At 50.5% G+C, this 20889-nt stretch overlaps 1 protein-coding gene across 1 annotated transcript; it reads left to right on the plus strand.

Annotated features, from left to right (window-relative positions):
* Nucleotides 1–11121: 11121 nt before the first annotated feature.
* On the plus strand, nucleotides 11122–19379 carry PLA2G2F (phospholipase A2 group IIF). Its single transcript, XM_059914326.1, is given in 6 exon segments — nucleotides 11122–11237; nucleotides 11913–11965; nucleotides 15457–15560; nucleotides 15563–15605; nucleotides 16768–16878; nucleotides 19240–19379. Coding segments are annotated over 6 exon segments (567 nt in total).
* Nucleotides 19380–20889: the final 1510 nt, after the last annotated feature.

Below are 20889 nucleotides of genomic sequence, written 5' to 3' on the forward strand. Positions count from 1 at the left end.
GATTACACCACATCGACAAACCACAGCTACACATAACAACCCGGAAAAATCTCATAAACATAATGCTGAATGAAAAAAGCTGGACACAAAAGAGTACAGGTTGCAGTGTGTGTGTGTGAAAAAAAAAAAAAAAAGAGTACAGGTTGTAGGAGAGATTTACATGACCTTCCCGAACGGTCAAGCTAACTGGTGCTTTTAAAAGTCAGGACAGTGGCTACCCATTGAGGGGCGTGGTGACTGGAGGGGTTTCTAAGAGGGTTTCAGGGGTGCTACTGATACTCTGTCTCTTTGGGTATTGGTTACCTTGGTGAGTTCATATTCTGAAAATTCGTCCAGCTGTTCACTGTTGTTTTTTCTGGCCGCACCACGCGGCAAGTGGGATCATAGTTCCCCGACCAGGGATCAAACCCGTGCCCCCTCCAAGAGAAGCACAGAATCTTAACCACTGGGCCAGGAAAGTCCCCAGCCTGTTCACTTTTGATTTGTATATTTTCATGTATATGTTATACATCCATAAATGTGAGTAATAACAATGATAATGAGGACCATGGCAGTAAAAGCAAGTGTACTCAAATTTCACTAGGAAGTACTGGGTTGGCCAAAAAGTTCATTCGGGTCCATTTTTCCCGAATGAAAAACCCGGATGAATTTTTGGCCAACCCAACACTTCAGATACCCTTCTAGATGATCACATATCCTTCTGGATGATCAGACAATCTTTCTAGATAACCCAATATCCTTCTAGGCGATCCAGTATCCTTCTAGATGATCAGATATCCTTCTAGATGTTCAGATATCCTACCAGATTATGAACAACTGAAGTTGTGTAGTAGAAACAAATTTCTACTTTGATATCAGGCAAATCTGGCTTCGAATTCTAGCTTATTCACGGCATTACTTTGATTACGTTACTTCATCTCTCTGAACCTCAGGTTTCCCATCTGAAACTGGGACCAATCACACTTCCTTTGAGGCTCGTTGTCATGATTACAGGTAGAATGGTTGGCACACAGTAGGTGGTCAGTAAACGCATGGTACCTGGTGACCCCTCCGCCCAGGAGAAAAGAGTTTAAAGTTCTGACCTCCCCTCACACCTCAGGCCCAGAGACTCTTGCTTCTAAAGGATAGAGTTGGTCACAGAGCAGGGAATTTCCACTTTGACCTCTCAGACAAGTGGCCGCAGAATTACTTTCAAAATCACTCAAAATCCCCCTCCAGGAAGCTTCAAGATGGTCATTGCTTGAAGGTTCTTCTTGTTTTCAGACTTGGCCTGGGCCCCTGCTGCCTTCCTCAAGGTCGCATCATCCTGGGAGGCAGCAGAGCCTGGGTGGTCAGAAGGAGGTTAGACAGGCCTGATGTGGACCCTGACTCCCCCTCTGCTTTCTCACCTGTTAAGTGGGGTGGAGGAACATGAGAACGTCCAGCTACCAGAGTTCTTGTGAGGATTCTGAGACATGGGGCACGGACGGTGCTGGTTGCAAAGGGCACGTATGGGTGGGGCCTGGCACCACTTTGCACAAGTTGATTTGCGTGGAGGTGGTTTGATCTGCCTCAGGAGTTGGGGGGTGTGACTGTGGACACCAAGAGATTTGTCTGGTGGCTTCGGCCTGAGCCCTGTGGAGAGAGCTCTGCAGAAACTCCAGGCGTAGGCTCTGGTCACGGGGAGGGGCTCTGCAGGGCACAGGGGACAGAGGGGTGCAAAAGTGGTGCAGGACGGGTGTGGCTCTGAGGCTGGAGGGTAGGGAGACCCCACTGGGCCCCTGAAGGCCCACAGCTTTGGGGTGCTGAGGCCTCCAGGAACAGCTGCGGAGGTGGGTTTGGGGAGCAGAGCAGAAGACTATGAGAGCCTGGGGTTCCCAAGGCTACCTTGGAGACTCCCAGAAATAACAGTAAGATTTTACTTCGTGGGGACTTAGGGAGGGGCTGACTTATGTGGGCCAGACAAGAGGTCAGAGGCATTTCTTACTGTTAATATGATTCCCCCAGGGGCCCACAGCCTCTTGAGAGATGGAATATTTCCTGCCATATCAGTAAACAAAGGATGTCACGGTCATCAGCGATTGCAGACCCCTAACGTGAGCCGGTGAACCCTGAGAAAACTCAGGAAGGGAAGACTACCTGCCATCTAGCTACGTCGAGCCCCGAGGAACCTCAGGATATGCAAACACAGGATACTGGCCTCAGATAGCTGAGGTGCGTATCAAAGGAATGATTTCAGTGAGCCCAGACTCTTGCATCCTCCCATACATAGAAAAAGTGCTAAATTCCTTAACTTGGGATATTTGGTTTTCTTTAATTAACAATAATCTTTTGATCTTCCTGACTACCTGCCCTTTGTTGCAAAACTCCTATATATTCTAGCTCCCCCCTCGCCTCCGGGGAGCAGTTCTCTCAGGGTTACTTGAGATGCTGCTTCCAGGGCTTGAAGTCCTAAAAATTCCCACCAAATAAAACAGGACTCTCAACTTTTAGGTTGTGAATGTTTTTTTTAAGTCGACACTCTTGAGACCTGGTGGAAGGATATACCCAAGAGACACACCATTCACTCCATAGGAAAATAGCAATGTTTTGCCTTTTACATGAGGTCTTTGATCTCAGCATGTGTATGGTGGGTATTATCTGTCCATTTGCAGACGGGGTTAGTGGGGCTCCGAAGGATCAAGTCACTTCTCAGGCAGAGCACTGGCCAGACCCGGTCTCCTCACTCTCAAGTCTGATTCTTTTCCAGCGGGGCATCGCCATGGGCTATATGGACAATGGGTGGTGTTACGGGATGAACCGTGTCCTCCCACCCTGTGAAATGTATATGTTGAAGTCCTAGGCCCCAGGATCCTATTTGGAGATAGGGTTTTTAAAGAGGTAATTAAGTTAAAATGAGGTCATTAGGGTGGGTCCTATTCTAACATGACTTGTGTCCTTATAAGAAGAAGAGATTGGGACATAGACAGGTACAGAGGGACGAACCATGTGAAGACACAGGGAGAAGACGGCCACCTGCAAGCCGAGGAGAAAGGCCTCAGAAGGAACCAACCCTATTGATATCTGATCTCTGACTTCCAGCTTCTAGAACTGTGAGAAAACAAAATTCTCTTAAGCCCCACACTCTGTGGTGCCTCGTTATGGCAGCCTGAGCAAACCAACACAGGTGTTAAGAGAGCCCAGAAATAATAATGGATGCATAGGCAGGCTTCCTGGAGGAGGTGAGCAGCTGCTAGTCATTGCCCTCTTTCTTCTGCTTGGTCCTCTTCCCCTCCCCACAGTGTCCACATGCACCGTGCCTGCCGTAGAGACCTGGTCTGAGGGACTGGCCTGGTCCTCAGGCTGCTGCCTGTAACCAGGCTTTCCCTGACTCACAAGGCTGAGCCCAGCTTGTTGCCTCAGTTTCCGCCTCCATAAAATGGGACTAATGTCCTTTGATGCCTCCCTCCTCCAGGGTCAACTGCTTAATGATTAGGAATTATTTGGCGATATAGTCATGATATATGTGTGTGTATGTATAAAACATTTTTGTTATAAATGTAGAAGCAGTATATGTTTCTTAATTTTTTGTTTCTTTTAAAGTCAACTTTATTGAGGTACAATTTCCACAAAATTTGGTATAGCCAGTCTTTTTAATTTCCGGCCCTCTAATAAGTATGTAGTAGAATCTTGTGTGGTGCTAATTTTCATTTCCCTAATGACTAGTGATGCAGAGCATCTTTTCTCTATGCTAATTTGTCAATCAATATCTTCTTTGGTGAAGAGTCTGTTCAAATCTTTTGCTCATTTTAAAAAATGGAGTGGTTTGTTTTCTTATTATTGAGTTTTGAGAGTTCTTTATATATTCTGGATACAAGTCCTTTACCAGATGTGTGATTTGCAAATATTTTCTTCTGGTCTGTGATGTGTCTTTCTGTTATCTCAGTAGAGTCTTTAGAAAAAGCAGAAGTTTCATTTTCCTGAAGCCCAATTTATTGTTGGCTTCATATCTTCTATATTCTCTTCTATATCATGCTTTTGGTGTTGTACCAAGAAATCTGCCTAATCCAAGGTCACAAAGATTTTCTGCTATGTTTTCTTCTAGAAATTTTATAGGCTTAGGTTTTACACCTAGGTCTATGATCCATTTTTTAAAAATAGATTTTTTTAAAGTTTTGGTAAAATATACACAACGTAACATTTACCATCTTAACTACTTTTCACACTGCTGTGTAACCATCCCCACCATCCAGCTGCAGAATTCCTCTCCTCTTTGCAAAACTAAAACTCTGTATCCACTAAACAAGAACTCCTAATCTCGCCCTCCCCCTCCCCTCCTCCCTGGCAACCACCATTTTTTCTGTCTCTGAATTCGACTCTCTAAGTACCTCATACGAATGGAATCATGCAGTATATGTCCTTTTCTAACTGACTTATTTTACTTAACACAATGTCCTCAAGGTTCATCCAAATGGCATGTGTCGAAATTTCCTTCCTTTTTAAAGCTGAATAATATGATCCATTAAAAGAATAGCTTTACAGAAATATAATTTGCATATCACACCATTCATTCGAGTGTATAATTTGATTTTTTTTGGTATATTCACCGTTATGCAACCATCACCACAATTTAATTTTAGAACATTTTCAACATCCCCCAAAGAAACCCTCCCCATTAACAGTTACCAACCTCCTCTACCCCATACTCCCTCCCCCAAGCCCCAGGCAACCACTAATCTGCTTTCGGTCTCTATAGAGTTGCCTAGTCTGGAATTTCATATAAAGGAAATCATATAATATGTGGCCTTTTGTGACTGGCTTCTTTCATTTAACATAATGTTTTTGAGGTTCATTCATGTTATAGCTCGTATCAATATTTTATTCCTTTTAATTCTTGAATAATGTCGCATTGTATAGATATTCCACCTTTCATGTATCTATTTATCAATTGATGGACACTTGTTTTTCCCTGCTTTTTGGTTATTATGAATAATCTTTCTATGAATATCTGTGTGCAAATTTTTGTGTGGGTGTATGTTGTCATTTCTCTTGGGTACATACCTATATACCATATATATAGCCATCCTAGTGGGTGTGAAGTGGTATCTCATTATGGTTTTGACTTGTGTTTCCCTAATGACTAATGATGTTGAGCAACTTTTCATGTGCTTGCTGGTCATTTGTTTATCTTCGTTGGAGAACTGTCTATTCAAATCCTTCGCCTATTTTTAAATTGGGTTATCTTTATTGTTGAGTTATAAGATTTCTGGACCCAAGTCCCTTATCAGACATATGATTTGCACATATTTTATCCTATTCTGTGAGCTGTCTTTTTATTTTCTAAGTGGTATAGTTTGCAGCACAAAATTTTTAATTTTGATGAAGTTCAATTATTTATTTATTTATTTATCACTTGTGCTTTTTTTGTAGTATCTAAGAAACCATTGCCTAACCCAAGGTCACAGAGATCTACTCCTGTGTTTTCTGCTACGTTTCTTCTGAGTTTTATAGTTTTAAGCCTTACAGTTAAATCTATCATCCATTTTGAGTTAACTTCTGTGTATGGTGTGGGGAAGGAAACCAGTTTCATTCTTTTGCATGTGGATATCTAGTTGTTTCAGCACCATTTTTTGAAGACCTCTTTCCCTATTGAATTGTCTTGGCACCCTTGTTGAACTATGATCCATTCTGATTAATTTTTGAATATGGTGAGATGTATGGATGAAATTATTTTTTTTCCCTCCCTCCCTCCCTCCCTTCCTTCCTTCCTTCCTTTCTTCCTCTCTTTTCTTCATATTGATAGTCAATTGTTCCAGCACCATTGTCGAAAATCCTCCATGGGGGCTTCCCTGGTGGCTCGGTGGTTAAGAATCGCCTGCCAATGCAGGGGACAGGGGTTCGAGCCCTGGTCCGGCAAGATCCCACATGACGCAGAGCAACTAAGCCTGTGTGCCACAACTACTGAGCCTGCACTCTAAAGCCCGCAAGCCACAACTACTGAGCCCGCGTGCCACAACTACTGAAGCTCGCGCACCTAGAGCCCGTGCTCCGCAACAAGAGAAGCCACCGCAATGAGAAGCCCGCGCACCGCAACGAGGAGCAGTCCCCACTCTCTGCAACTAGAGAAAGCCCGCGCAGCAACGAAGACCCAACGCAGCCAAGAATAAATAAAAGAAAAAAAAAAAAGAAAGAAAATCCTCCATGGGATTGCCTTTGCACCTGTGTCAAAAATAAATTTTCCATAAATGTGTAGGTCTAATTCGGATCATCTATTCTGTTCCATTGATCTATTTGTCTATCTTTATACCAATCTACACTGCCTTGATTAAAGTAACTTTATAAGCCTTAAAATCAGGTAGTATAAATCCTGCAACTTTGTTCTTTTCAAAGTTGATTTGATATTCTAGGTCCTTTGCATTTCCATATGAATTTTAGTATCAGCTTGTCAATTTCTACAAGAAAAGTCTATTAGGATTTTGAATGAGAGGGCATTGACTTTATAGAGCATATCGGGAGAATTGGCATCTTAACAATATTCAGTCTTTTGATTCATAAACATGGTCTTTCTTGATTTCTCTGAGCATTGTTTCATAGTTTTCAATGCACAAGTCTTCCATATATTTTGTCAGATTTATCCCTAAATATTTCATATTTTTGGATATTATTGTTAAAGTATTTTTTTCAATTTCATTTTCCAGTTGTTTATTGCTAGTAAATAGAAGTACAATTTTCTTGTATTTTCATCTTATATCCTTCTCCCTTGCTACTAAACTCAGTTATTAGTTCTAGCAGTTTTTTTGTAGATTCTAGATGATATTTTTTTTTACATGGACTATCATGTTTATGCCAATAGAGACAATCTTACTTCTTCTTTTCCAATCTGAATGCCTTTCATTTCTTTTCTTGCCCTAGTGAACTGCCTAAAACCACCAGTAAAACATTGAATAGAAGTAGTGAGAGCGGAGATTTTTGTCTTGTTCCTAATCTTAGATGGAAAAGTAATCAGCCTTTCCCCATTAAGTATGATGTTAGCTGCAGGGTTTTTTTTGTAGACGCCCTTTTTCAAGCTGAGGAAGTTCCCTTCTATCTCAGTTTTCTGACAATATTTTTCAAAAATCAGGGACAGATGTGAGATTTTGTCAAATGGATGGGTTTTTTGCATTTATTAAGGGGTTTTCTTTTTTAGTCTGTTAATAGGGTCTTTTTAGTCTGTTAATCATTGATTGATTTTTTAGTGTAAAACCAAACTTTCATTCCTCACTTGATCATTTTGTATTTTCCTTTTTATATCTTGATGGACTCTGCTAACATTTTATTAAGAATTTTTACATCTATGTTCATGAGAGATATTAGTCTGTAGTTTTCTTTTCTTGTAATGTCTTTATCTAGTTTTGATGTCAGAAGAATAGTGGCTTAACTGTATAAGTTGGGAAGTATTTCCTCCAGTTAAATTTTCTAGAAGAATTTGTGTAGAATTGTGTCCTCCCAAAATTCATATGTTGAAGCTAACCCCCATTATCTCAGAATGTGACTGTATTTGGAGATAGGGTTTTAACGGAGTTTAAATGAGGCCATTAGGGTGGTCCCTAATCCAATCTGAATGGTTTTTATGAGAAGAGGAAATGTGGACACACAAAGAGACAGGAGGGATGTGCATGCACAGAGGAAAGACCATGTGTGGAGCCATCTGTAAGCCAAGAAGAGAGGCCTCAGAATGAAACCAACCCTGCCGACACTTTGATCTCGGACTTCTAGCCTCCGGAAGTGTGAGAAAGTGAATTTCTGCCGTTTAAGCTACCCAGTCTATGGTACTTTGTAATGGCACCCCTAGCAGCCTGATACAATTAGTATTATTTCTTCCTTAAGCATTTGGTTGCATTCACCTGTGAAGTCATCTAAACCTGGAGTTTATTTATGAAAAGGTTTTAAACTGCATGTTCAATTTGTTTAATAGATAATAGGGGCTATTTCCAGTTGAGTGAATTCATGTTTTTCAAGGAAAGTGACTGTTTCATCTTAGTCATTGAATATACTGCCTTACATTCATTTTAACACAAAAAAATGACGGACAATAAAACCACCAGATATTCTACTGTCTAAAAATAACCACTGCTAATGTTTTGCTGTGTATCTTCCAGATAATTTTTATGCATGTGCCCACCCACCCCTCAACAACCACCCTCCCCCCTTTTTTTTTAGTTTCCAACAGTCTTTTTTTTTTAGTTTCCAACAGTCTTTTTTTTTTTAGTTGGGGTATATTTGCTTGACAATGTTGTGCCCACCCCGCTTTTCTTTTGTTTGTTTTACAAAATTGCTATTACCTTTAATATCCAGGTTTTTTGTATCGTTAAATCTTTGAAAACATAGTTATGGATGGATGGTTAATCATTTGCTTAACTAATTCCCTAACTTAAGGTGCTTCTGATTTTGGAGGAGCATCTAAAGAATTCCACAGTCAGTATCCTCTTTCATTTGTCTCTGGGAGCTACTCAGGTTTGTATCTTGGTTTATAGTCCCAGAAGTGGAATTACTGGGTCGACCAGTCTATTGTCGACTTTTGATATTGAGCACTCTGCGATTGGGGGAGGAGGGGGGAGGGAGCGCCCATCCTCCCCTCAAGGGACCAAGCCCAAACCAACGCAGCCAGTGGGAGTGTGTGATGAGAAAATGGTACAGGACCATGCAGAGGCTCTCAGGGGCCTCCCCCACTGCCCCCACCCCCCCCCCCCCACCAACCCCAGCCATGACCTCCTTGGCATAGATCTAAGTACCTCCTGGTTACCTGCATGTTGGCGGCTGTATCGTCAGTATGTGGACTGGACTGGGTCTTACTTCTTGGTTCTTCCTCCTTTGGAGTGAGTTATATCGTTAAAAGGCATCTGCAAAAATCAAAGCGAGTACTGAACTGTGGAGGCAAGTGAAGGCAGGCACCAGCCTTACCCTCCCATCACCACGCTCTGTTCTCAGGGAGCTCACAGTCTGATGGGGCAGATGCAGCCCCTGTCCCGGGAGAACCCCTGGCTTTTTTGGAGGAAATGATAGTCCCCTGTTCTCCAGGATCCCTGGTTTGAGTGCAATGTCAAGACCCACAGACCAAAACACATACAGGTGCCTACAAAAGACTGTATAAGCAAGCGCAGGTCAACACCTTCCACGTAGGGATGTGTGATTGGGTGCAGTGGGGCTTTTCTAGGATAACTTCCTGGGAAAGAGAAGGGCCTGGACCTGCAGAGAGGAGGTTGGGCAAGGGAAGGGTGAGGGCTGGGAGAACGGGGAAATGACATGTGGGATTGGCCAGCCAGTTGGTTTGGTAGAGTCAGAAGTGCAAGCTGGAAAAGCTGGGGGTAGGAAGGGAAGTGCTGGTGGCGGGGAGGGGCGGTTCTCTTCTGTTCTTCGCCAGCAAGTTTGGGACCATTGGGAGGGAAGGGCCAATGGAGACGATTTGGAGTTCTCATTTCCAATGATACTCTTCTTCCCCCCTCCCTTTTTCCCCTCCCACCATCTCAGTTCACCTCAAGGCTGGAGAACAGGCCTCTGCTTGGTAACAAACAGGTCTTTATCTGAGCACCTGCCGCATGCCCCCATAGCACACAACACCTGTAATCTGTTATTATCTGTGAGCAGAATCCGTACTCGGTGATGCCCGGTTATACCCATCTTACAGCTGAGGACACAGAGGCCAGGGAAGGGAGCTATCCTACCAGGATCTCAGAGTCAAGAAGTCAGGGTGCTGGGATCGGAGCCCCTGTCTGTGCAATGGTCCACACTGCCGGGAGCTCCCAGGACTCCAGCCCCCCTCTGTTCCTCCCTGGCCCCATCTTTCCCCCACACATGCCACCCCCGAAAAGAGGCAAATGGCACTGACCCCCAGGCCACCAGGATCTCAACCAGAGGTGACTGGGCCCCCCAGGGCACATTTGGCGATGTCTGGAGATATCTTTGTTGTCACAAGTGGGGGTGGGGTGGGGGAGGGAGGAGGAGAGGCGCAGGGAGGAGCATGGGGAGGGGTTACTACCGGGTCTAGTGGTGGAGGTTAGGGATGCTGCCCAAGCCCCTAGGATGCCGAGGACGGTCCCCACGGGAGAGGTGTCGGGTCACATGACAGTGGTGGTGGCGCAGAGTAGCCCTGTTCCAGATCTGCAGGCTTGCCCTTCCGGATGTGAGCTGGGGGCTTCCTGCTGGATGCGTGTGCCCGTGCCCCTCCAGTCTTAGCCAGAGGTGGGCACCAGCAGCTTGCAGATGTGGGTAGGCAGTTCTGTGCAGATTCTGGACTAAAGCCCTTCCAGATGTGAAGGGATGGCTTACAGATGTGCGCATATCCACACGGAGGGCCTTCCGGGCAGAGCCTCTCCTTGACCCAAACTTGCTTCGTCGCCCTGAACTCTTCTCCTCCTCCTAGGCCTCAACTTCTGGGCTTCCGTGTCCATCTAGGCATTGTCCAGTTTTAGCGTGACACCTGCTAAGTCACTTCAGCCAGGATCCCTCATCCTTGATATCTGATGGGGTTCCTCAGCCACCCCCCCCCCACCATCCCCAGGTGATGTCTGATCACCCTGCCTGCCTTCAGCAAGAATCCTGTTAGGTGGGTTTAGCCAGAATCCCCCCACCCTTGATGTTTCCTCTTAGGAATTTCCCATCCTCTGACCCCCACGCTGTGCCTTGGCTACAAATTCCCACTTTTCTTTGTTCTGTTTGGAGTTGAATCCAATCTCTTTCCCTCACCACAAGGTCCCATCATAGCAGTCCCTACACTATCCAATGGCCCCTTTGAATAATTAGTCTGCCTTGCTGTGCTTTAACAAGTGTCACTGGATAATTTTTTCATCCCTTTCGGATGGGAAGAGAGAGAACTTTGGGCTAATTTCCTTTCAGATGCCTGGGGAAGGGCCACCTCCTCTTCAGGTGCATCAACTCCCACGCCCGCCCCGCAGGCCCGAGCACCCTGGAGTGGGAGTTACCAGGCAGCTGTGGGCAGGGCCATGGGGGGAGGTGGAGCCTCCTTTTTCTAGAGGATGTGTCACCTGACTCCTGCCCTGCGGCATTGCCCCGGCACTACTCTGCCACTGCGACAGTGAGAAGATGGGGCCTGCTCCCCGGAGACTTTGGGGCGGATCGCGGCTCTCCTTGAGCGCCCTATGTTCCTGGCCCCCCAGAACCCAGAACATGGCAGATGGGGCTCAGGCCAACCCCAAAGAGTTCAGGAAGAAGGGGCTGGTTAGACACCCCTCTGGGTGGAGGGGCCCGAGCCTCAGGGCCTCTTCTCCTTTGAGAAACTCCAGGTACATGCCTGCTTCCGTGGGATGGAGCCCTCCTTGGAGAGAAGCAGGGATGAGGGTGGGGAACGGGCTCCTAGAATCCATTTCTTCAGAAAGCAGAGCTCTGAGTCTCTGATGGTGGCTGAGATATGTCATTGCATTTTCAGCACTACAAGGGCCTTTGGGATCATCTAGCTAATCCTTATAGGCACTTGAGGCCTAGAGAGACTAAGGGATCTATGGATGATCACACAGCATTTTGGAAGTAGAGCTGCAGCTAGAACCCAGGGACCCAGGTCTCTTGGCTCCGGGCGCAAGAGCCAGCCAGCAGGTTGGGTCACGTGACTCCCTGGTGTGCATATGGAAGGGGGTTGGTTCTGATCTGTGACAGGGTCCAACTCCATGAGACAGGAGCTCCCTGTCTTGGAAGCTGATTCCTGCTCAGAGTGGGAGGGAAGGAGGCTCCTGGTGCCTCTGGGCTCTGCCATCGTGGGGGCTGTCCCTCCAGGAGGTGCAGGCAAGTGGGAGGTGCTCAGATCTTCCTGGAGGAGCTAATCGCAAGGCAAGGGCAGCAGGAAATGGGGCATCAAGAGACGGCGTCGACCACACCTGTAACAAGGCCCAGGAGGGAGCCGCAGGCCAGGAACCGCAGGCAGGGGGAAGGGACGGACTCAAGAGCAGGGTTTCTTCCTCTCTCAGGTCTTACCTGGGGATGAAGAAGTTCATCACCATCGCCATCCTGGCCAGCAGTGGTGAGTGAAGGCGCTGGGAAACTCCTCCTTCTCCCCCGACACCCCCAGCCTTTCTGCTGTGACTCACCCACGGGCCACAGGACCTCAGGCCTGCCATTGGGTCTCTGCTTCCTGGCTCTGCCCCTGCCTGGCTTAATCCCCTTTTTGCAGGGCCCACAGCTGAGCAAGCATCGTAAAGTGGTGGTGGTGGCTTGGCGTTAGGGCACTTAGGGACACCGGCGTGCTTGTGTACATAGGAAAACATGTTTGTGTACGTGTGTACATGCAGAGCTAGTGAGCTTGCGTGCGGATAGCTGCATGTATCTATGTGTGTGTGGGTGTGTCTGAGCACGTGGTGATGTCTATGTGTGTAACACATATCAGGATGATGTGTAAGTGGGTGTTCACACTGGCGTGTGTGTCTCTAGAGCATGTATATGAAAGTAGGCTGTACACATCTGCACACGGCAGGTGTGTAGCAGGTCTGGGTGTGAGATGTACCGGAAGACATGGAGCAGGTCTGGGGGCCTTCTTCCTTCTTCTTTCTGGGGGGCCCCACCCCCCGGACAGCCGAGGCTCCTGACACACAGGCAGGCGTCCTGGTGGCAGTTGCCCTGTGTAGGCGGAAGATGGGCTGAATGTCCCACTGGCTTTCTGTCCACCTGTTCAGCATTCCCTGAACCCAGCCAGGTTTGAGACAAAGGACGAAAATATCAGAAACGAAATAAGGTTAAATGTGGCCAGACGTGAGAAACAGTTGGTTGAATTCAGGCGAAGTGACTTGTTATTTAGAACATAACCCCTTGAGTTCAGCCCGGCCCAGGGGCCTGGGACAGAGGCTGCAGCCTGAGTGAATGCAGGTTTTGTTCTTTCTGCTTGGAGTGGAATGTGCACGTGGCCACTCTGGGTGCTGTGTGTGTGTGAGAGTGGGAGGTGCGTGTGCATGTGTACAGGCGTGGGAGGTGAGTGTGGGTCTGCTTGTGAGACTGTATGAGTGTGGGAGGTATAGGGGAAGGGCAGGCCTGGCCCAGGGGCCCAACAAATCCTGGGAGGGGGCACCATGGGGGGAGCGAGGGTCTGGTGCGTGCCAGGCCCCGAGCTGGGCATGGGCCTGCCCGATCTCTGGAGGCTGGGATTGTTATTCCTGTTTTGCAGATGGGAAAACAGAGCCCCAGGGAGCTTTAGTTCTGGGCCTGCCTCTGTCTGACTCCAAAGTGAGTGTGTGTATGCGTGTGTGAGGTTGGCGAGTACGAGAGTGTGCGTCTATGTGTGAGGTGTGTGTGAGCACAGGAAGTATGGGTGGGCGTGTGTCTGGGTGCGTGTGTACACTTGTGTGGTGTGTGGAGGAGAGTGTGCGGTGGGTGATTGTAGGTTTACGTCTGTGTGTGTGTTAGAGTGTGAGTGTGTGTCCGTCCTGTGTGCGGATGGGTGAGTTTTAGGCGGGAGCTGATGGCTGGGGGCCCTGGGGATGGAAGCTGCCCCCTACCAGGTGTAACACCTCCAGGATGTGGGCGTGGGAGTGGAGGTGGGGGTGAGGAGGCCAGGACCTCACCGCGGGCGATGCGGCCGGTGCCCTGCAGGGGAATGACCTTCTTGGCTGCTCTCAGATTTGGGAATCGAAGTCAAAGAATTTAGGCAACCTGCCTCCGGCCGCACAGTGCTAATGGAGAGACCTGTTTGCAGATCTGGGTCTGTCTGACCCCCAGGCTGCTTGGCACACATTTGATTCCAGCAGCAAGAGCCCTGCAAGGCAGAAAGGGTGGGGGGAGAGCTAACATTCCCGGGGTCCCCTCTTGGCCCCCCTCTTCCAGTCTCTTCAACAGCCAACGCGGCCAAGTCAGAGACAGGCCTACAGGATGCAGGGGCCCCTCTCTCCCTGCCCCGGACCTAACATAGCCATTTACAGGCTCTAAACCATCCTCTTAAAATTGTCTGTCATTTCTCCCCATTCCTTCTTTGTTTCCTCTCTTGTGTGCTATTTATTCTCTGTAATGACGAAAATCCCGGAGCCAATAGACAGGAAGACACAGGTGGAGCAGGATTCCTAAAATCAGCTCTCTGACCGGGAGGGCAGGCCTGGCCCAGGGTCCCAACAAGCCCTGAGAGGGGGCACCATGGGGGGAACGAGGGTCTGGTGCGTGCCAGGCTCCGAGCTGGGCACGGGCCTGCCCGATCTCTGGAGGCTGGGATTGTTATTCCCATTTTGCAGATGGGAAAACAGAGCTCCAGGGAGCTTTAGTTCTGGGCCTGCCTCTGTCTGACTCCAAAGTCTGTGCTCTTCCCACTGAGGCATGTGGAGGTGGTGAGTCCCTTGTCATCACTAGTGATGTTGGACAACCATGTCTCCAGAAACAAGTAATTTCGGCCTTTGGGTTTCCATCCAGTCTCCGTTTCTGAAATTCTTAGCTTCCTCCCTTTCCCAGTACATTTCCTCTTTCAGGCCGTGGAGCTGGGTGGGGGATGGGGAGAGAGTTAGGGTTAGGGTTAGGGTTAGGCTGAACTGGGTGCCTAGCCCCGGGCACAGATGGAGGAGCCCGGGTGGGGGAGGCACCCCAGCTCTGGGGCACACAAACCTGGGTTCAGGTCTGGGCTCTGCCACTTCCAGGCTGCATGACCTGGGCAAAGTTTCATCCTTCTGAGCCTCAGTTTGCTCATCCATAAAATGGGATGACAGCGGCCCTCCTGCCTGTGTGGGTGGCGGCCTAACCCGGGTAAGGACCCAAATGCCAGGCTCGATGTTGACTCAGCAATGAGCCAGCACATCTGGGAGCCCAGGAGGCAGGAAAGCAGGGGAGGGGAGAATATGTCCCTGGGGTGAGCGGCCTGAGGATGCCGGGAAGCTGATTTTGTGATTTTGCTGGTATAGGAAAGGTTGTTGCACTACCTGTGAGACAAGGACAAAGGGGAAGAAATATATACGTGTGTGTGCGTGTGTGTGTGTGTGTTCATTGAATGATGCACTGGCCCCAGGGCCATGTGGGGACGCTGAGTCCCTTCTGGGAGCAGAGGAGCCAGGCCAAGCCAGAAGGGCCCAGAATCATGTTCAGAAGAGCATGTGGCATTTGTGAAGCCCCTTAGAGTGTATTAAGGCACTGGGCTCTCACTGGCTGGGTCCAAATTCTGCTTCACCTCTTTTCAACAATGTCCTCTTGGGGAAGTTACTATATGCTCTGGGTCTCAGTCTCCTCATCTGTAAAATGGGGATAATATCAGCACTCTGTAGGGTTGCAGGGAGCACTTGATGTGTTAATGCATGGAAGGGGCATAGGACAGTGCCTGGCAAATACTATTATTATATTCTCAGGGCCATAGGGCTCAGTGTAAGGATGTGTGTAACGCACCATACCGGCTGCTTTGTAGATTGCACCCTCCTCCTGCTCTGCCCTCCCTCTCCTGCTCCCTCTCTCCCTTCCCCTTTGCCCAGCCCTGGGGTGTTGGAAGGACAGCCAGTCAAACAGGAGAGGCCACGCACAGGGCAGGGAACTCACAGCACCCCCTCGGTTCTCTCGCAGTCCTGCCCGCGGCCCACAGCAGCCTGCTCAACCTCAAGTCCATGGTGGAAGCCAACACAGGGAGGAACGCCATCTTGTCCTTCGTGGGCTACGGCTGCTACTGCAGGGGTGGGTGGGGGGGCACGGCCTGCCCATGGATGAGGCGGACTGTTAGGTCCCGGAGAGCCTGGGCTACTGGAACCGGGCAGGGACAGTGAAGGTCAGACTGTCTCCATCTCTGAGAGGTGGGAGAGGCCCCTTCCCCCAACGAGGAGGCTTGTTTGATGAGTTAGTGGCCAGAAGCCTGACCTTTGACCCGTGTCCTCCTCAACCATCTTGGATATTTTCTTTTCTCTCTTTTTTTTTAAAGTGTATAACATTGTGGGTTGTTTTTTTTCTTTTTTAATTCTATCATTGGCATGATTATTTTATTTTATTTTTTTTAATTACTTTTGGCCACGAGGCTTGTGGCATCTCAGTTCCCCAACCAGGGATTGAACCTGGGCCCTCGGCAGTGAAAGTGCGGAGTCCTAACCACTGGACCGCCAGGGAAGTCCCATCTTGAACACTTTCTATCGTCCCTTTCCAAGGTCTTGGGCTTGGAGGCATTTGAACTTCCGTTCTCACCGGAAGGAGCCTTTGCCCTGCCTCCAAACACACATGAGAGCAATAGTCACACAGCTTATACTTGACAAAGGCAAGGGCTGTGACCACTGGCCCCTTCGCCTGGAGGCTCTGGTGGACAGGGCTGTGCTTCCTCCATCAGACTGGGAGCTCCCGGAAGCCGTGGCTTATCCTCTGCTCCTGGCTCCCCCCGAAGCAGCCAGCACCAAGTCTGGTATCAGTGGAGGCTTCATAAATGCGTGTTGACTAATTGCCTGCCCTCCACTAGAGGGGCTGGGATAGCCACACCACATCTGCTTCCTGTCCCCTGTCCCCAAGCCCCACTTACCTCTCCAGGCCTTTGTCTCTCCCTGGCCATCGTGCACTGCCAGGTATAGCCCCTGCATCTAGCCGGTCTCTTCCTACTTTGACTTCACCCAGGCCCCTCCCTCCCACCCTGACCCCTCCTGCAGCTGCAGCCAGGGTTCCAGGGGGTGGGGGGGAAAGCTAGGGCTCTGGGCAGAGGACAGAAGGAGGGGATCACGGACAAGAACCCGGGGCACTGGCCTGGTTCTGCCCGGCTGTGTGACCTAAGGCAAGTAACTGCCCTCTCTGGGCCTCAGTCTGAAGGTCTGACTCGTGAGGGACAGGAACAGATGATCATGATGATGCCGGTGGGAGAGGGGCCAAGCCTGGCTACGCCTGTCTGCTCTCCTCTCCCCGCCCCTAGGTGCTGCCATGCCCACGACTGCTGCTACCAGAAGTTCTTTGACCTGGGCTGCCACACCTGTGTGGACCACTATGACTACACCATCGAGAACATCACTAACATTGTCTGCAGTGAGTCCCTCTCCCACCATCGCCCCTTCCCCTCAAGAAAGTGTGTACTGCCAGCCCCCTCAGCCTGTGCTAGGGCCGTGGGCAGGCTTGCCAGATGAAACACAGGATGCCCAGTTAAATTCAAATTTCAGATAAACAATGAAAGATGTTTTCATGTAAGTATATCCTAAATATTGCAGGGGACATACTTATACTAAAAACTAAATGTTAGCATAAAATTAATAAGTATTAGTATAAAATGAAGAATTAGCATAAGTATATCCCATGCAATATTTGGGATATACTTATACTAAAATATTTATTGTCTGAAATTCAGATTTAACCAGGTACCTTGTTTTTCGTTTGCTTGTTTGTTTGCCAAATCTAATAACCCTGGCTGTGGCTCTGGCACATCTCCCTGATGTGCTTGGAGCCCCCAGGCCTGAACTGGCCCCCAGGTTCTCCAGTCCCCAAGATTCTTAAGCTTCGGAGAGCAAAGGGAGTGATCCTGATTCAGTGGGTCGGGTCTGGGTGGGGTCCAGGACTCTGTTTTTAATCAGATCCTCAGGTGATCCTGAGAGTTTGTGTCAGGCTGGCATGGGAGTCAGGGGACCTGGGTTGGAGCCCAGGTTCTCCTAGCATCTCCTTGCTGTATGACCCTGGGCAGGGTCCTTCCCCACCTGGCCTCAGTCTCCCCATGGGTACACTGAGGGGTTTGGATCTGAGCAGACCCATTCCTTTCTAGTTCTGTCATTGGGACCCCAGCAGATGAGGTGGCCCCATCCTAAACACCCAGGGTTTCTAGGGATTCGAGGTGTTGGAGCCAGGCCTGGCAGGTTCCCTCCTTTACCATGGACTCATTCCCCACCTGAGGGGCACGGCATCCAAGCTGATGGCCCAGGTGTCCCTGCCCTGCCCCTGCTAGTGCCCCATCCTGGGGCAGCAGGTGCCCCTTGGCCCAGCCCCGTGGGCAGCCCTGGGCTCCCTTTGTCTCCTTATCTTAACCAGGCTGTGTGTCATCCCTCACTAAGAGCTCACAAGCAATGCCAGCTTTGCAAAGATACTCAGGACTCCTGTTCTCTGGGAAAGAGTCTGGCGGGGAACTGGGCACATCTGGGGACCCTTGGCAGCCCAGGGCTGTCTGGTCCTCATATTCTGCTGTTCAGATGCACGGTGGAGGGTCTGGCTTGAGAGAGGAGTTCATTAAGCTGTTCGAGGAGAGGAATCTCTCTCTTCAACCCCCAAGACAATGGACTAACCCAAGCAATGGTTTTCACACTGGGTTCTGGGGATTTCTGGGGCCATCAGGTCAACTGCTGTGAGAGCTAATGGGGGAGTCGGTTATTCCTGGATTGGTGGTCCAGCTGGCTCTTTAATGTATTTTGTAGCTCAAGTGGCTTCTCTTTCAGCCATTTAAAAAAATTTTTTTTTATTCTTATCTTTTTTATTTTGGCTGCACTGGGTCTTTGCTGCGGCGTGTGGGCCCCTTTAGTTGCAGCTCTCGGGCTCAGTTGCAGTATGTGGGATCTTAGTTCCCCAACCAGGGATCGAACCCGGGCCCCCCCTGCATTGGGAGCGCGGAGTCTTAACCACTGGACCCCCAGGGAAGTCCCCTTTTTCGGCTGTTTGATATATTAGTCTTTGGCCAAGAGTTTCACGTCAGAGAAGGTATTCTGCTGATGGAGAGTTTGCAAGTTTGCAAACAATTGGGCTAGTGGGTGGTTCTCGAAAGGTGTTCCCCGAACCTGCAGCATCAACAGCACTTGTTAGAAGCGCAATTATCAGGCCCCACACAGACCTGCTGAATCTGAAGCTCTACGGGTGGGGTCGGGCAGCCTTGGTTTTCAGGAGCCCTCCAGCAGATTGTAACGCGCACCTAAGGCTGAGAACTATAGGGTAGATGATTTCTGAAGGCCCATAACAGCAACCACAGCATTTGCTCCCTGGGACGCACTGAGCTAAGCTCTTTACAAGTGTTTTTCTCACTCCGTCCTCACCACGAACTCCCTCCAGGGCGGGTGTGCTGTGATTCTGTGCTTGAGAGAGGCCTGCGATGGTACAAAGTAACTGGGCTGGGGGGTGAGTTCCTGACACCTGAGTTTCCGTCCCAGCTCTGCCTTGGGTTTGCTGGGTGACTTAGGCAAATGCACCCTTTCCTGGGCCTCAGTTTCCCCCTCTTGACGTTGTCCTGTTGGGCTTCAGGGGTTCTCTGTTTACCATGCACCAGGGGCACCTGGAGGGCTGTGAATGCAGAGGCTGGGCCCCGAGCGTCGGAGCCTGCAGGCCTGGGGTGGGCCCGCTGACGGTGCTGGTGCTGCTGGCCCGAGACCACCTTCCGGGGTCCACTGTGACCTCAGAGTCCGTGCGCTCCGCTCCCCACAGGCGTGGTCCTGTGCTTCCAGAAGCAGACGTACAGGGAGGAGCACGGCACCTACCTCAACATCTACCGCTGGAGCCCCACGCCCAACTGCAGCATCTACGGGCCCCGCCCCCACCCCTCCCTAGCGCCCTCTGGGGGCTGACAGAGAGGAGGGTTGGAGGTTCCGGCCCTGGGGACCAGCCAGATGGAGCAGGTGGAGGTGGGGGCAGGGCAGGGGCCCCTGGGCTGCCCTCCTCCCTGGAGCCCTCCAGCGAGACCAGCCCCAGAGGACTCAGAAAGGCCGGGGCCCTGGCCCTGGCCACCTGGCTCTTCCAGCCCAGACCTGGGTGTGGCTTCATCCTGGACGTGGCAGGGGGCATATGCCCTGTTGGGGTCTCTCTCGAGTGTGGAAGGCGAGACCTGTGAAAGACTGGGGGCCTCTGAGGGGGGGGGGGCCTCTCACTGGCACTAGCTTGACTTCCTCAGCCAGGCCCTCAAGGCTGGGGCCCAGAGTCTTCGAGACCCAGACCTGGAGCAGCCAACATGGGCCCAGAGCTTGGCATGTCCTAGGACCAGGTTCCCAAGCAGACAGAGTGCTGGTCACAAGGCCTGGCTCTGGGGCCCCTTGGCTGCTCCCACGAGATGACTCAGGGTGATCCCTGCTTTGGGAGCCTTGCAGCCCTCCAGAGCCCCATGAAAGAGCAGGTGGCCCCATCCTGGCCTTTGTCAAAGTAGTACATGAGTCCCAGCCCTGACACCACAGCATGGTCACGGGGCTAACGTCCCAGGCCTGAAGTCTGGCCTCAGTTACCCAAAGAGCCTCAGAGCAGGCTCCTGGGCACCGACAGAGCCCACAGGCCCCGCCCCCAGGGGCACAGGGACCGAGATGGGAGCACACTCAGATGTGTCCCCTCCAATGGGTCCTCTGCCGACCCATTCGTGTCAGAGGCACACCCTGGCCGCCGCCCTGCAGCGCGGAACTGCTCAGAGGAGCGTCCCACCCCTAGGCCACCCGGGTCCCCGACAGACACGGGGCGGGGGGCAAGTCCCAGGCCTCCGGGCGCTCCCCCTGCATCTCTCCCCGCGCAGCGACCAGGCCAGGGGGTGGAAGGGACCAGAACAGTCTCTCCCTGGGCAAGGCTGCAGCCTGGCCACAGAAGCCCTCTCGATGGGGAGGAAGCTGAGAGCTGGGACCCACCTCGGTGAAGAGGAGACAAAGGCAGGAGAGACCAGGTCCAGGCAGGAGGCTGTGGGGAAGATTCCAGAAGGCAGCAGAGCGGGAGCAGGATGTGAAGAGGGAAGGGAGGGGAGAAAGTGGGAGAGGGGCGACACAAGGTGAGGGCCAGACGTCCAGACCAGAGTGGTCTTGGCAGGAGAAGAGGGGGCGGAGGAGCCTTGGGGGTGGGGTCCCCCCTAGGGCCCGGGTTCCCGCTGGGGCTTGTGGGATTATGGGCAGAAGGGGAGATCAGGCCTCAGCGGGCCCGCTTTCCTGACTCCGCCCCAGCACTGTTGTTTCCCCAGCTTCCCGGTCCTTCCTCAACTCGCCTCTTGACCTCAGGGTCAGCGGCCTCCAAGTAGCCAGCGTGCCCTGCCTCGCCCCACCCTCTGCCTTCGTCCAGCGTCAACCCTGAGGGCCACTGACGCGGCGCTGTGACCGCCCTGGACACTGAGAA

Source organism: Balaenoptera ricei, chromosome 1, assembly GCF_028023285.1.
Source record: "Balaenoptera ricei isolate mBalRic1 chromosome 1, mBalRic1.hap2, whole genome shotgun sequence".
NCBI classification, from domain to species: Eukaryota; Metazoa; Chordata; class Mammalia; order Artiodactyla; family Balaenopteridae; genus Balaenoptera; species Balaenoptera ricei.